Source organism: Euwallacea fornicatus, chromosome 9, assembly GCF_040115645.1.
Source record: "Euwallacea fornicatus isolate EFF26 chromosome 9, ASM4011564v1, whole genome shotgun sequence".
NCBI classification, from domain to species: domain Eukaryota; kingdom Metazoa; phylum Arthropoda; class Insecta; order Coleoptera; family Curculionidae; genus Euwallacea; species Euwallacea fornicatus.
The window spans coordinates 1,625,848-1,640,720 of record NC_089549.1 but is presented as its reverse complement, the minus strand read 5'-3'; the positions used below and the strand labels follow the sequence as shown (position 1 = coordinate 1,640,720).

The window sequence follows — 14,873 nt, the reverse complement described above, 5'->3', positions numbered from 1 at the left end:
AACCGAAATCAATCTCTCCAACGGTCTGATGGACATTCCTTTATATTGCAGACTGAGGATCCCGTCCTTCACTCCGTCTTCTTCTTACTCTTGCCCGACTATCATGCATACCAAACCAGAATCTGGATTCGTAACTAAACACGATATTATCCCATTCCAGATTCCAATGTATCTGTTCTCTGCATCACCGCAGTTGATTTTGACGATGATTTCAGGGGAGGGGTAACACAAGATGCGGACGGTAAAAAATCTATCCAAAACTTCTTATCCGGAGATAAATATTTGGAATCTCAATGGATCTTCCACATTCAGCAAACCACTGATCCTCCAGCGTCTTCGACGACACGAACCTATCGCTTAGAGCCATAATTCGAAGGCGGCGATCTTGGCATTCTGCAGTTCTTCAGAATCGTCCAGTATCTCCCCTTCTGCCTGTTTGCTCTTCTTGGATCCATGCCTGACAACGTCTCACTATAGTGTTCACATTACGGTTGAATGTGGTGGCGATTTCCTAAATGACCAACCAGCCTGTCGTAAACCCACCATTCGACCTCTCTCAAACTCGCTCAATCGATGGAAATTTCCCTGCATTCTACGTTTAGGTCCATTCGATTAATTTAAAAGCACTTTCTGAGCACACTATACCCCAATAAATGGTATTTTGCAGTCATATTGTTGATATTTTATTCCAATTTTTATAGTTAAAAAAAACTTCGAATTTGTGAAAACTCGTAACTACATTGATAAATATGGCTGAAAATTTTATTGTTTTTTGTACTTCCATATACAAATATGCATACCAGAAATTATTTAAATTAAACCATTTTTACGGTGTGTCCTCTTTTCTACGTCACGGAGTATAACAACACTCAAATATCGCACATTCGGCCAATGCAAACATTAAGCCCTTTTACACTTTTTACACGGAGTACCGATTAAAACTGTGATTACTGTGTGCTATTTGATGGTAAATGAATGAATAATCATCAATTTACGATTTAATATCTTCCGTTGTTCATAAGAAAGCAGATGCGAATTAATACACATGCCATTCGAGGAATATGTTGCCATCATCATTGCGATTCCAAGAATATGCTCGCTTATGTATGTAGTGTATTGTTAAAATGTAATTTAGCTCCCGTGTCTGTGCATTCCCCTAACATTGCTTTAATAATTATTATTACCACTATCAGTGCAACCTACTTTGTATTATTTTTCAATAGTAGTATCTGACATAGGTTTCAAGTTGTTATATAAGTCATTACATAAGGCATTACATGGTATGTTATAAAACTTGACTACGTAATACCGCACGTGTGTGCGCGCAATAACCTAAGATGCAATTTCAGAACTCTCTTGTATCATTAATCAAATCAAGAATAAGTAATATGATTCATGTGATGCAAACACGTCACAGACATTCCATTCGCCTCTCAAATCTGGAAAATTACCATTTCCGGTACACAATGCTCTTTTGTTAATCAAGTCCCATCTACGAAGCACCAGATTCTGATAGTTGCGAGGTCGTTCTCATGACCATGAATTCGGTCTTTTATATGTATGATTCAATATGGAGTGTGCGTTTTATAAATGAAAAGAAAGCAATTGTATGAGATTAGAATAAAATTACATCCTCATCTTTTTTCGAGATGTACAGGGTGATTCGTGGCTGATAGTAGGATAGAGCTTTGCCGAAGGCGGCACACGTGATTTTCCGGAAAATTTGCAGATATTCGCGGATAATTGACCTTGCTCTATCCACTTAAAATATTGTTAGCAATGGCATGTTCTCAGCGATAAGGAAAAATAGTAATAGTAACTCCGAAATGTTAAATGGATATGTTATTTCATTTTTAAGTTTGCTATTTTTTTCGATAATATTTGTTCAATAATTCCTATACCCGTTCCGACATTAGTTGGTATTCGTTTCGTTCTCCAAATTAAAATCTAAATGACATCTCTGTTACGACGCGATTTGAACCCACAAAAGATAGAAATTTTGGAGACTTTTCGTCCAGATTAGCGAATTAACCCCACGCAGACAAAAATACCCTTTCTTCTCATTAACAACGGCTTACTAGTCGATGGAAAAAAGAAAAGTCCACCAACGGCCTTCCACACCAGAAAGGTTTGGGGATATAACGAAATTGTTGGGAACATGGGAAACCACTTAATTAGTTGTTAAGTAAGAAAACTAAACATATGTCGATAGTTCCAATTTAAATGCAACTGGCCAGAGTTAAGTGTTTGCTTCAGCAGGAATTCAGACCGTTGCACAATTGTTGACTGTGCTGAACGCGGTCATTTGCTTCCCGTTATTTTGGTTTCAAATATTGCCGTTTACTTATATAAACATTAAGGAAAATTACCCAGTACACAAGCAAAACTTCACGATTGTGTCATAGCTCTTAGAACTCACAACACAGAAGTAGTAATAAATATGATATACTGGCAATGACATTCACGGCGAAATCCTTTATTCTGATCGGCTGAAATATTAATGTGAATTTCGGGGCTCGTTTTATTGTGCTGCTTGGTTATTAAACAAAATTTATGAATTGTCGGCATTTTGTTAAGAACAAAATGTTATTATTAGGTTTTAATTGGAATTACAAAAAATGCGGTTAACAGCAGACGTAAACGTGTTTGGCGGAATATTTTGCCTAAATTATAACGTCTGCGAACTTTGCGAGATTGTTATCGTTATTAATGCAAATAAGCGAATGGTGTAGAACAAAGAAATAAAAGTATGTTGACTCCATTTTTGATTCTGTGGAAATCAAAAATTGATTTGGAAGATGTTGTTGTTCAGAGAATTTTAGTACCGATCTTGCGTCCAAAGGCAAGGAAAAGGCTTCTTCATATGTAGGGCCGCAAACGTCACCTCATTACCGTGAAACGGGATGTTAAGATTTGAAAATAGATACAATTCTTTTCCGTACAGTTCCTTAAATTGGCAGTTCTATTGTTGGTGTTTGGCGAAATTATATAAGCATGAAAGTTGACCTTTTCTACGTAACTTTTGACCATGGTGGTTTTAAACTTGGCTTACATTTTGGGACTAGGCATTTTTAGATTTCAATCAAGAAAAAAGGGGCAACAACAGGTGTTTTCTTAGTTCATCGAACGATGTAGATCTATTTAAAAAAAAAAAAAAAAAAAAAAAAAAAAAAAAAAATGATTGACCTGCGTACTGTCTGTCAAAATTTGAAAATTAACAAAAAGTAAGTAGGTGCCTCTATTTATCATCTTGGAAGCGATAAGTCGAAGTCGGTATATCGCAAAAGTTGTTTATTTTAGAGCCAAATAAGGTGCTACTTTAAAATTCGTAAAATTTTGACTGCATCCGAAGATTTCGAAAAAAATCGAAATTTTGGTAAGATTTTTTTACTTGATTTAAAGGGATATTTAAAAATAAGTGACACTTTATCTTCGCTGCTTTTCGCCCTTGGCAACGTGGCGCTATCAGAGTTAAAATCCGACGTTTTTTTCTGCGTTCCAGGTCTGATCCTGAAGCTTCTTTTTACTTTGAATTTAGAATCAAATAACACTTATCCATTTCACTCTTTGATTTTGATGCGTTTATTTGTTATGTGCTCTTATTTGCAGACAAACCACGAATAATGTTTAACTGAGACACTATAAACCAAAAATGTCTACGTTACAGTAGATATTCAAAGTGAAAAGGCCACTGGTTTCCAAACAAAGCTAATACCTCTTTTTGCTGTTGCAACAAGAAAATTGGAGGGAAAAAAGGAGGAATATACAGATTCCTCGTCTAATGATCGATTGAATCTAAATGCAGACAAATAAGGTAAAATCCAATAAGGTTCTATCTGGGATCAGGTAATATTGTTAAATGTAGTTTCCGTATTATCGTAAATCCGCAGTATCGACTAAAGATGAACTAACTAAATACCTTGCAGGGATGCAAGTATTAACCGCCATAGAAACTTTTAGAAACACAAATCAACATCTTAAAAATTTTGTTCAGGGCTAATCAAAATGGTAAAAGTATAATACAGTTACAGACATACGTGTGACTGCGCAAATTAATAGGCGCATCTAAATCTGAAAAGCTTAGAGAAAAACTGGAAAGCCATAAACTTGTTGAGTGTCACATGTCACTGAATTTGCGATAAAAAAGGGGGGTGAGTGAAATCCGCTTTAAGAAAATTAAGCTGATGATGGTTGCAAGGGACCGAAACGTCGGTATTTAAATATGACGTAACATCTTTAAAAGAACCTAAGAAAAATAAAGAAGATATCAGAAAAACATTTTTTTTTCGAATACCACTAATAACCGGTCAATTGAAAACAGAAAATAAGATGAAAAACAGTGTACCTTTTCTATTGCACAATTATAAATGTGTTATAAAGGGTTCCATATAATCCAACATAAATTTTCAAACCACACCACGATAAAATTTAATCTATCTATTGCAATAGCAATTTCTCCTACAGGATATCGAATATAACATTTTAGTGAATAACGGCCTCGATTACTATTTACATTATTTCCGAAAAACTATTTATCATCCTGGTGACGTAACGAACATGCAACCGCTTCAACATATATCAGCAGTAGATTGACGCAGCCCACATGATAGCAACAGAGCAGTTATGGTTGCGTGATTCGTAATAAGTTTTTCCATGATATACTTTGTTCATCAAGATTTGCAATGGAAAGATTGAATGCCATCAAATGATTAGACAACATACGTATAAGTTAGATGATACACGTCGCCTTGGTCCGTGTATTTTTTTTAAATTATATTTATGAAAAAAACTTGATTATTGTAGTTCGTTGATAATGTCGAAGTTATGTGAATGATCGAAATGTATCATAAAGTTGCGTCCTGATAGTGACGTTTGTGGACCGGTGCAGCATCATTTAAACTTGGATTCGCTTAAAAAACTGCATAAAAGCAGGAAACTTTTTATCGTCCCGTAGGGCTCAAGATGGAGAATATGTGTTGGCGCCTCTCGCATCAAACTTGAAGGAACAGACTATATCGTGTCTTTTCCCAGGTAAGTTTTCGCTCGGGAGTTTTAAAAACTTCACTTAACTCCTGTCGGCGACTTGAAAAGGGTATGGAGTAGCGCGCGGCGGAGTTTCGCTGGAAAATTGAGAGGTCAATTTCCATTAGGTTCGAATTAAAATTGTATTTGAAGCGATGTCTGTTCGAATGGAAATATCTTGTCGAGTTCGAGGTAAAAAATTTATCATATGATTTTACTTTGTCATTAAGCATATTTTTATGACGATTTATTGCTCAGGAAGGTCACTGGTCCATGTAACATTTACTCACCGCACGTAGGATTATTGTAGCTTCATTCACACAATTAACTTTTCTTTAAAGTCTTACGGCTGTTTACACCAAGCTTTTTTTAAGTCATCCATCTCATTAAAGATAAATAGTCCTAATATGAAATATATAGCATGGATATTTTTGACTTAAGCGTGCCTTAACTTTAAGTATAAGGACTTGAAATTGCTTGGTGCTAACGATTACTAGGGGAATATTCGGCCAAAAAGGCATCCTTTCTTTCACTTGAAGTGTACACCTATTTTTCATTAAATTTTTATGACATTTTATATTTTCGTTACAAAACGCACCTATTTGCAACATATACTCCTCAATAAGAAGTTAAACTGTTTTGGTATAGCCATAACAATTTTTTTATTTGTATTTTATTAGAGATGTAATGCGGGGAGTCCCAACGAAAAAGAGGTAAAATCCAAAACATTTCCTTTAACCAAAGGGCTCGCCATACGTTTTTAGTAACAATTCATTTTTTTCTTTTTATGGCTAGGATTCTCTAAAAAAATATAATCACTTTTGCTTATCCCTACGATACTCGCAAGGCTATTTCAGATTTTTCGGAAAAATTATATCTCATAAATGCCATAAAGCTTCTGTGATTTGTAATGCAGTTCAATTCATGAATGTCATTGCACTTTAACGAAAATATCGAAACGAACTACACTCTATTTGAGACATTTCAATACTCTGTAAGTGTTACATAGGTTCTATTTTCGTTGTTAGTCGTTCAGTAAACATCACCCAAATAGGCTGATAAGAAAATGAAGGAGAATTGACTTGCAGTAGTTTTAATTAAAAAAACTTACTTCGACATAGTTCCTGATAGAATGGGTGGATTTTAGCCCTTAACGTAGCTTCCGATTTCTGTTTCAAAATGTTTCGTCTATTTTCGTCACATTTTCATTTTAAAAGGATCCATATCAAATTAATCCCAGTTAATAATTTATTTATAAACATTGGAAATGAAACAAAATACCATTTGATCATGCGCCGTTTGTGATAATTACCCAACAGAGCGGACGCCTGTTAATTCTTCATGAATTTACCATCTATCTATTATCGTCATTATTTTGTTTGCGTACATTTAGCATAATTTAAAACAGTCATGATAAATGATCTTAATGAATCGCGACAGTTACGAATTCTTAAGGGAGCCGTCGTCAAGGTTGTTATGGTTAAAAATCCATAAAAATTACATATTTTTATCAGACCGACAAAGAATAAAATACATGAGACGAGTTGATTATTAACGTGTGCTAAGCGTCGATTTACAAATTCCAACCCCGTGTGTTATTTATCCTATCAACCTTGTAACATTAATAAGCATGTCATCAAATGGGCCGGTATTGTGCGGAAAGAGTACCGAGTAGCAGGTAGACGGAAGGAGTCTGCAGCGCACAGTTCGTTGAATCATAAACTTGCGGGGTGTTTGAGGAGTGTCTTCATAGATGGCTGTACCAGTGACTTAATTGAAAATTTTAATTTTATAAAAATAACAGTTCTTTCGTTTCATGAATTAATTCTTGAATCAGTCCTTGAATTTCTTCATGTTTTTTGATAGTTTCTCACTGACCTGGAGGTTTGTGAAACTTGACGACGTCCATATTCACGAACCAGCCCAAAAAATATCTAGTTCATTGCCAGGTTTACATAATCAATAATTATTTATTTGATTTTATAACCGATTTTTTTTGCACAGAATCTAGAAATTAAAGAAAGCTAAACTAAAAACTGCTTAGTAACTAAACAAGTTTTATTTTACGATTTCAATAATATGGACTTTTGTGTTGGCAGAAGTATATACTCCGAAACAGTACCGAAACTTTGAACCCGTTCTATTCTAAATTTTAATTCTCGTCTTATATTCTACAAAGTTATACTGTGCGACTCTAAATTACTCCCCTCCCCTGTTAACTTTTTAATATATAAATTTTTTTAATTCAAAAATAGCATTGAATATGACCAAAAACGCTATTTTGTGACGTTTTTTTATTTTTTTTTGTTGCTTACGCCACTGGTAGCGTAAAATGGCCGATTTTTCCAAATTTAAACATGCGTCAAATGCCACCTCAACTTAAAGGTCTTTCAAAACTATAGTTAATGGAGTATTGTGATTCAAAATCTATCGATTAGTTTTTAAGACAAGCAGGTGTAAATTTGGTAACAAATGCCCAAAAACTCAGATAAATAGTATGTAAACAATGAAAAAACATGTTTGTTTATAGGGAAGTGGTTTGTTTTCGATTTTGTGCTCACAGATAAACTTCTTTAAAAAGAAAAAAATGAAAAAAAAATAAAAAAAAGAATAAAAAAAAGAATAAAAATAAACAAATATAAATAACATTATATTTAGAGCCGCACGGTATAAAATTTTTTGATAAGTTTGTAAGAATTTGTATTTCCACAAGATCGCATTCTTTCACGGACCGTGGCGCCAATGAACTTGGCACAAGTTTCCTTCCAAACTCCGATTATTGTCCAAAATTGCATGACAAATTTGATCAATAAACCGAATTTGAAGGTAAACCTGTGTCAAGTTCCTTGGTGCAAATGCCTAGGAAACCTAGTTTAACGGGGAGCCCATAAAGCAGCATCTACTGTTTCATTACATATTGAACTCAATCTGTGCATTGTCAAACTATAATAAGTATACACATAATTTGAATAATTCCGTGAATATCGGAAACAGGCTAGTATCATTTATTACGGTTAATATCGCAGGGGTAACAATCGGGAAAATGACAAGGACAAGGTTAAATTTCTAAATAATGAAGTCGCAGTAGAATTGATACCATTGAAAACCTTTATGCAGTTTTTCGCCGACGCCGCGGAAAATAGAAAAACATGTTTGGGGTGACTTGTTTAGACCATATGGAAATACGGAATTTTCGAGTGAGGTTTTGCATGAAAAATGATTTGGAATGTTTCCCAATATGATAAATAATAGTAATAAAATATCAACTCTATTTTTCCATGTATAGTCCAATATGCATAATATTGTTGTGGTATTCGGACAGATACATGGTGCCCAATAAACTGGCAAATCAACAACCATGATGAAGTATCTAAGGAGGGCACATTAATGACTACAAAAAAAGGAAAGTAGAAGAAGCTTTGGCGTTTCGTGAATCGCTTACAAAGTAGTACAATATAAAAATATGGACTTCTATTGCGATTAAAAAGTTTTCCCATAAACTTTAGTAGTAAGTGTTTTCTATTTTTGTCGTGCACTGTTTGACAAATAAGATTAGTGTGCCTGTGGTAGCTGAATCCGTTGCATGTTATAAGTTAAAGTGTTATACGGGCCTATAAAGTTGAGTTGGTAACATTTTGAGCAACGTAGTTATTGAAATCGGCCGTTGTTTTTGGCTTAAAAGTAATAAAATGATTCGCCTCGGTAAAGCAGGCGTACAGAATAACTAGCTTAACTTATCAAAAGTTAAAAAAAAAATTATTCTTAAAAAAAAAAATTTCAAAAAATGTTCGAAAAAATTTTCAAAATTTTCTGTGATTTCTCAAAATTTGCGATATCACAGAGGAAAAAATTTTAAGATTTCTCGAGCAATTTTCGATAAAACTTTTTTTGCATTCCTGCATTTGCGAGATATTCAAATCAGTCCGGAAGTTTGTCGCAATAATTCCATTGTATTAGAGTAATTATGTTCATGAATAATTATTAGCTAAAGCCGTAATAAATAAATCTTCCTACAGAAAATATAAATTAAATTAAAGTGTGTACGTATATTACATTAATGTGTTACATGGCAAGTGGTTTTTGACTTAAAAATCATAAAATGAGTGGCCTCGGAAAAGTGGGTGTATAAAACTAATTACATTAAATTAAACTTATCATAAGCTGTCAATAGTGTTGCATGATAAAACCTTATCGAAACTACAAACATTCGTACCACTATAAATACCAAGATTAACGTCAATAATACTGTTTCGAATTTTATTACCTCTGAAATGATTATTATTCATAAAATGTAGTGTAGTAAATAAAGATGCTGGAAATTGTAATGGCATAGTCAGAGCTAATTTGGCTATGATGTGTTAAACGAACTATAAAAATAATTTGATGAACTATAAAATTCAGTTTATATTTTTATGTCTCTCAGGTTTATTTCGGAAACCTTAATAAGGATTGGTACATCAGTTGATGCAGCATTCATATTTTAATTCTTTAATATCCATTAGTTTATAAGAATGAATGTTAATAACTTAGAATGAACGGGATAATATGAGTAATCCGAACATCATGTTTGGTTGTTGATGACGCCTCGTAACCATGTAGATGTCTTTAACACTGAGCAGATTGTGAGAATATTACTTCAAATTTTTCAAGTAAAAATTTCCTTCCAGGGCTTTCGAAAATGGACATACACATTCTAAAACTCATATGTTGATGTAATACGTTAGTATCTATAATAAATATATTTTACCGGGCGTTTGGAAAAGTCGGCACAAAACTTAAGGAGATGAATGTAGAGACGAAATAGTCGAAAAAGTTCCATGGCACATGGCCCTCCAGAGAGGTTGTACCTTTTGGACTAAAAAAAATCTTTTTTCTTCTGGCTAAGGTAATGGGATGAAAATTGTAGGAAATAATAGTACCACAAGAGCCTTTAACTATTATAAGTTTTACCACAGTCGGTTATAAATAATATCAGAAATGTTTCGAATAATTTTTATTCATTTGAATCGACAAGCAAATAATATGGTTTTTTAATGAATTAGACTTTTTTTAGGGAAAAAATGCCGCTACTTTTTTTGGAATTTTGCGTAGTTTAGCCATAAATAGTCACTTTTTAAGCAACGTATAACTCTAAACGGAGATAAAAGGGGGTAAATTCGTACTGTTGCAAGACTGTCGACTGCAACTGCAAAATCTCGAATATGCCATAGAAACGACCTTCTTTGGTCCAATTAAAGGTAAATACAGCAGTTTAATTTAGATCGAGTTCAGGTTAACAAATATTCGACTGAAATTTTATCTTTGAACTGAAACAAATATATTTTTAAAAAGAAACGTTAAAAGAATTTTGTAAATTTTTTGATTGCGATTTACCAAAAAAAACCAAATATTGTCTAAACGGCATTTTCCACTTAGGTGCGTAGTTTGGAAAAAAAATGAATTATCTATGGTACAAACAGATGCACCACACTGCTCAGGCCAAATAGGAACACAAAATAGCAACTGTTCCATTTCTGTTTAAACACCTGCATGGCATAAATTCGATTGTGGCCTTTCTTATGTATTATGTCAGAAAATGGAACGAGAAAGCCATTCTTTAAAATATCGAATGGCGTCAATAATGGTTTGACGTCTGAACGATTGGGGGTGGAGAACAAATAATTTCTGTGCGTGATTTTTCTATTGTGGAATTTGCATCAGGACATACAAGGGTGTGGAAAATTTTAAATGTGCTTCCGTTGATGTAGTACAGTCGGCGTGAGAAACAATCTGAAGACCAAATGTGTATACAGTGTCGCACATAAAGAACGCGTCATGTGGAAAATATTTTTACTTACCGCTTTAGACTAAAGTCGAATTCTCAGTTCCGCTTCAACTGTTGCTGAAAAACCAACTGACCGTCTATAACAGTCAAATCGCATTTTTTACAAAAAAAAATCGACGTTCCCTATTAATTTTTGAAAATTCGAAAAACACCAAAAAGAAAAAAAAATTCGCCCCAATTTTCAAGTTTCCCGCGCGACCTTCAGTTCATTTTTTCTTGGTACTTCTGCGTTTCCCGCGGGGCCAAATCGGTCAGGAACTTCGCAACAAGCGAAGTTTTACCGAATCATTATTAGCGAAACTTGCGGTAAATAATTATTTTCAAAGATAATAAAAAATACATTAAGAATCTACGTATGTACGTCTCCATGCAAAGCGCATCTGGATTATAAAGCAAATATTTAGGTTAGCTTATTGCGGTATGTTTTCCAAGCTAATTGACACCGAACCAGATTTATAAATTGTTTCTTTTATTCTTTGGGAACAATGCCTCACATACCAGCAGAGGTTGTTGGAGCGGTCGAATTCCCAAAGAGAATGGGGAAATGGAGAAAGAAAAATTTAACAACCTCTAGTGGCGTGTGAAGCGTTACTCAAAAAAATAATAATAAAAAAAAATTTACAATTCTCCTCCGAAGTATAGAATATGTTTGAACTTAGGAGAGAAAGGCAGAAATGCATTGCACGATACGTATTGTTGCGTTAGAAGAACAAAAAAGAAGCATCGATTTCAAAAACGTACGTTTTCATGGAAATTTCATTTATGATATAACGTTGGGCTTAGTAGTAAGAGAAAATTTTTACTATCAAAAATTGCTAAAAACAAAAAACACATGTGTCCCGTGCCCTTTCCATCGCGTTCAAACGATGTGTTGTCCTAAAATGTTTTTATTAATTGAATTCTTGACGGCTTGTGACCTTATATTTAAAACGTATCTGGAATAGCTGCCTGCAGAGGAGCGATCTGACGAAAGGAACTTTGATTATAAACTTCTCTTTTCATAAAAAAAAAACACAAAAATTCCAGCGGGGTCAAATCAGGTGACGTAGGACATCTATAGAATTGCTCCGTGTTGCTTCCAATTATTCTGCTCTAGAGAATTTCCGGCAGACATTCTTTAACGCACCTTGAATGATCTTTATGCGCACACATTTATTTTAAAAGAATGTTAAGCACGACATTCAATTGTCAAGTTATCAAGAAAATTAAAAATTTACCTAAATTCGTAAGTAAATAATTTCTCATATTCGGCGCACTTGACGTGTGGCCCCGTATTTAAAAAATGTTTTTTTTTTCTTTTTCAGGCTTTCAAAAGGGTGGGGATCGTTATGAAGTGCACTAAAATTGTGTTGAGCAATCGTACTAATTCTTGTAAGCCCAAGGAGATAAATAAAAATGGAGAAAATGCAGTTTGGATTACTACCGGCCACCATGGGCAAGTAGAACTCACTATTAATGCAAACACTTTTTATCATCCTTCTCCAGCTACTCCTACAAACTTTCGGCTAAAACCAAGCAATTCTCCACGCCGAGAGGATCTGCCGAGCCTCAGCTAACTATAACAACGTTGATGTTCCCAGAAAACATAAATAATTGCAATACAGGATCGTCCCTGGACAGATGGTCAAGGAAAACACCGACGCTAGTGTCTGCAAAGCGAAGGAATTACTCGTCAAAGAAAAATCTTATGGACGATGAATACGAATTTTACTATCCTGTCTCAGACATTCTAAGCGAGAGCAAATTAGAGAATGAAGATGCGTATAATTATAATCCAGAACTTCTGGAGAACGGCTGTGATGCATTCGATTTTAAAGACTATTACGTTTCTGCAGACATAGAAGAGCTGGTTTTAAAGTCGCAAAGAGCAACAGAGGAGCGGTGTGAGAGGAAGTGCGGCAAAAAGCGTAAGAACAAGAAAAAGGGTGCAGGTAACGATGACAAAGGGGACAGCGCAAAAAGCAAGAGGAACAAATTTAAAAAGACAATTAGATTCTCTCTGTCCAAACCACCTAGCCCTGAAACTGAGCAAGTAATCCGTGTGGACGTTACCTCGAACGTTTCATTCGATGACACAGCTGAAATTGAAGAGGTCATCAAGGGCAATCCATCTCTAGCAGTGAACAAAGATTACAAGAGAAATTTTAAAGCAAACAGGAAAGAATTATCTGAAAAACCATTCGACAACAATAATAATGAAAGACAAGACAATTTAGGCATTGAAGGGGTTGAGGAAGAATTCCTTGTTAAATGTAGGCAATTAGCTTTGACTAAGAAAAAGCGATAAGGGGTAGGTTTAATAAATATTTATTGATTTTCTGTCCTTCTTTGTAATGTTGGTTATTGAACGATGAATTGCAGGGAAATTAATGAGGAAAGCATTTTTTTTTTTTAATTTGATTTTTTTTGGTGTTGCTAAGTGCTTTCAGATGTGGATTATCAACTTTTATTTGATGGAATTGAAAATGGAAATCGAAATTGTTGTTAGGCGTCCTTGGATTTGTAATCTTTGCTACGTAAATTAAAACAAACCATAAAAAGCGGATGGCTTAATAAGATATAGTCTAGACTAGCCAATCACTTGTGATCAGATTTTCAAGGTGCATCTATCAAAAACGCGAACAGTTATAATTTCAGACAGTAAGATTTTTTGTCTGTTTTCGAGAATCTCAGACAATGCAGTTCTCGGAGCTATATCATATTTCAGTTTTAATTATTGTTATTAATTTTGACCTTTTCATGGGAAACACACTGGTCCCGAATATCGTCATGTGATTTGTTCGATATGGTCCTGATGTGTAGTATATTTGCCTTCAATATAATCTGAGTATAATTTATCTTCGGACTGTAACAGCGAGTCGAGACCAATCGATTTGCAGAAAAAAAATTTGATTATGATACGTAGATTATGTAACATTAGTCGCGTTTACAATTCGTTTGTGACTATTCAAATTTCGATGCCGATTTCCAGCATCCCCGCCATTTTTCCGAGCGCTTGTCAGCCTGGTCGGTGCCTTAAGTGGTGCCGCAGCACCGCGATTTCCATTTCCTCTCCTTCGGTTGATTTAGGCCATATTGGCGATTTGAAGAATGAAGAAAACCCTTCATTACTTTTGAAACCTAACTGATGTCGCCCAAAATCGAAATCACTGGAGACGTTCACCGGGAGAGATAACGAGCACCATCCGTAAAACGAATTTGTAGGAGGAATATGCCTCGCATGGATGGACTCAGCGACTGCTCATTATTACATCAACATTCATGTCTTTCATTGGAACTGTTTTGTGTTGCTTTAATAAATAAATACTACCCGTTTCTAATAAAGTTTTAATTCAAATATGCATAATCATCTGCTTAACAAAATGCGCAATTATTTGGGCCGTACACTTAAATAGCATCATTACAAATCACAATCAAGATACGGCGGTGGATTATGGGGTGATGTCCTTCATATGCACATTCAGCAATTATAATGGTTTATTGACGGGTTAATGGGCATGTGTTGGTCGGAGATAGATCTGGAAATTAGTGTCTTCTTCTCTCGGCCATATTTAACGGGTATCGGCGAGTGGGTAAAGTTTCACCATTAAATAACCGCAAGTTCCGCCATACCGAAAGTGTTTAAACATTTTAAAGGTTTCATGCGGCCGCGAGTTTTTGAAGCGACAATTCGAAACCCACGTGACGCTCATTTCTCATTCCGGTGAATTAAGTGACACACTTTTTATTTAGAAAGAAAAAAATACTCATCAATAGATCTTGAATCGCGACACACCGCTGGATGTAGCTTTGAACGACCTTTAATTTGGGACGTCACTTGGCCCATTGTTGTTTAAATGTTAATGCCAATTTAAAAGACGGGCCAGTCTGGGCTGCCGATGGCGGAAACAACATTTGGAAAAACAAACGTCAAAAGATCATATTTTCGTGTCCCATTTAAGTCTGGTATGGAATTGGAGGATCATAACAATTTAGGAGAAAATGAGCAAGAAGAGAGGAGGGGGGGGGGGGTTAAAATTCGGAGCCG

General features: G+C 34.9%; 1 protein-coding gene across 6 annotated transcripts in view; it reads left to right on the top strand.

Moving 5' to 3' along the window:
* The window catches only part of LOC136340975 (uncharacterized), a 28,209-nt gene extending 14,045 nt beyond the window's left edge, over positions 1-14,164 (top strand). For 2 of the 6 annotated variants that reach the window (XM_066285515.1, XM_066285517.1), the window contains 3 exons: positions 3,610-3,814; positions 12,151-12,281; positions 12,332-14,164. In XM_066285515.1, the coding sequence (XP_066141612.1) occupies positions 3,800-3,814; positions 12,151-12,281; positions 12,332-13,133 (948 nt within the window). In that variant the 5' untranslated portion in view covers positions 3,610-3,799 and the 3' untranslated portion in view covers positions 13,134-14,164. Of the gene's footprint in view, positions 1-3,609; positions 3,815-4,351; positions 5,032-5,061; positions 5,215-12,150; positions 12,282-12,331 lie in introns of those variants that run through there. The other 4 variants (XM_066285518.1, XM_066285520.1, XM_066285519.1 and 1 more) reach the window with 4 other exon arrangements.
* The last annotated feature ends 709 nt before the right edge of the window (positions 14,165-14,873 follow it).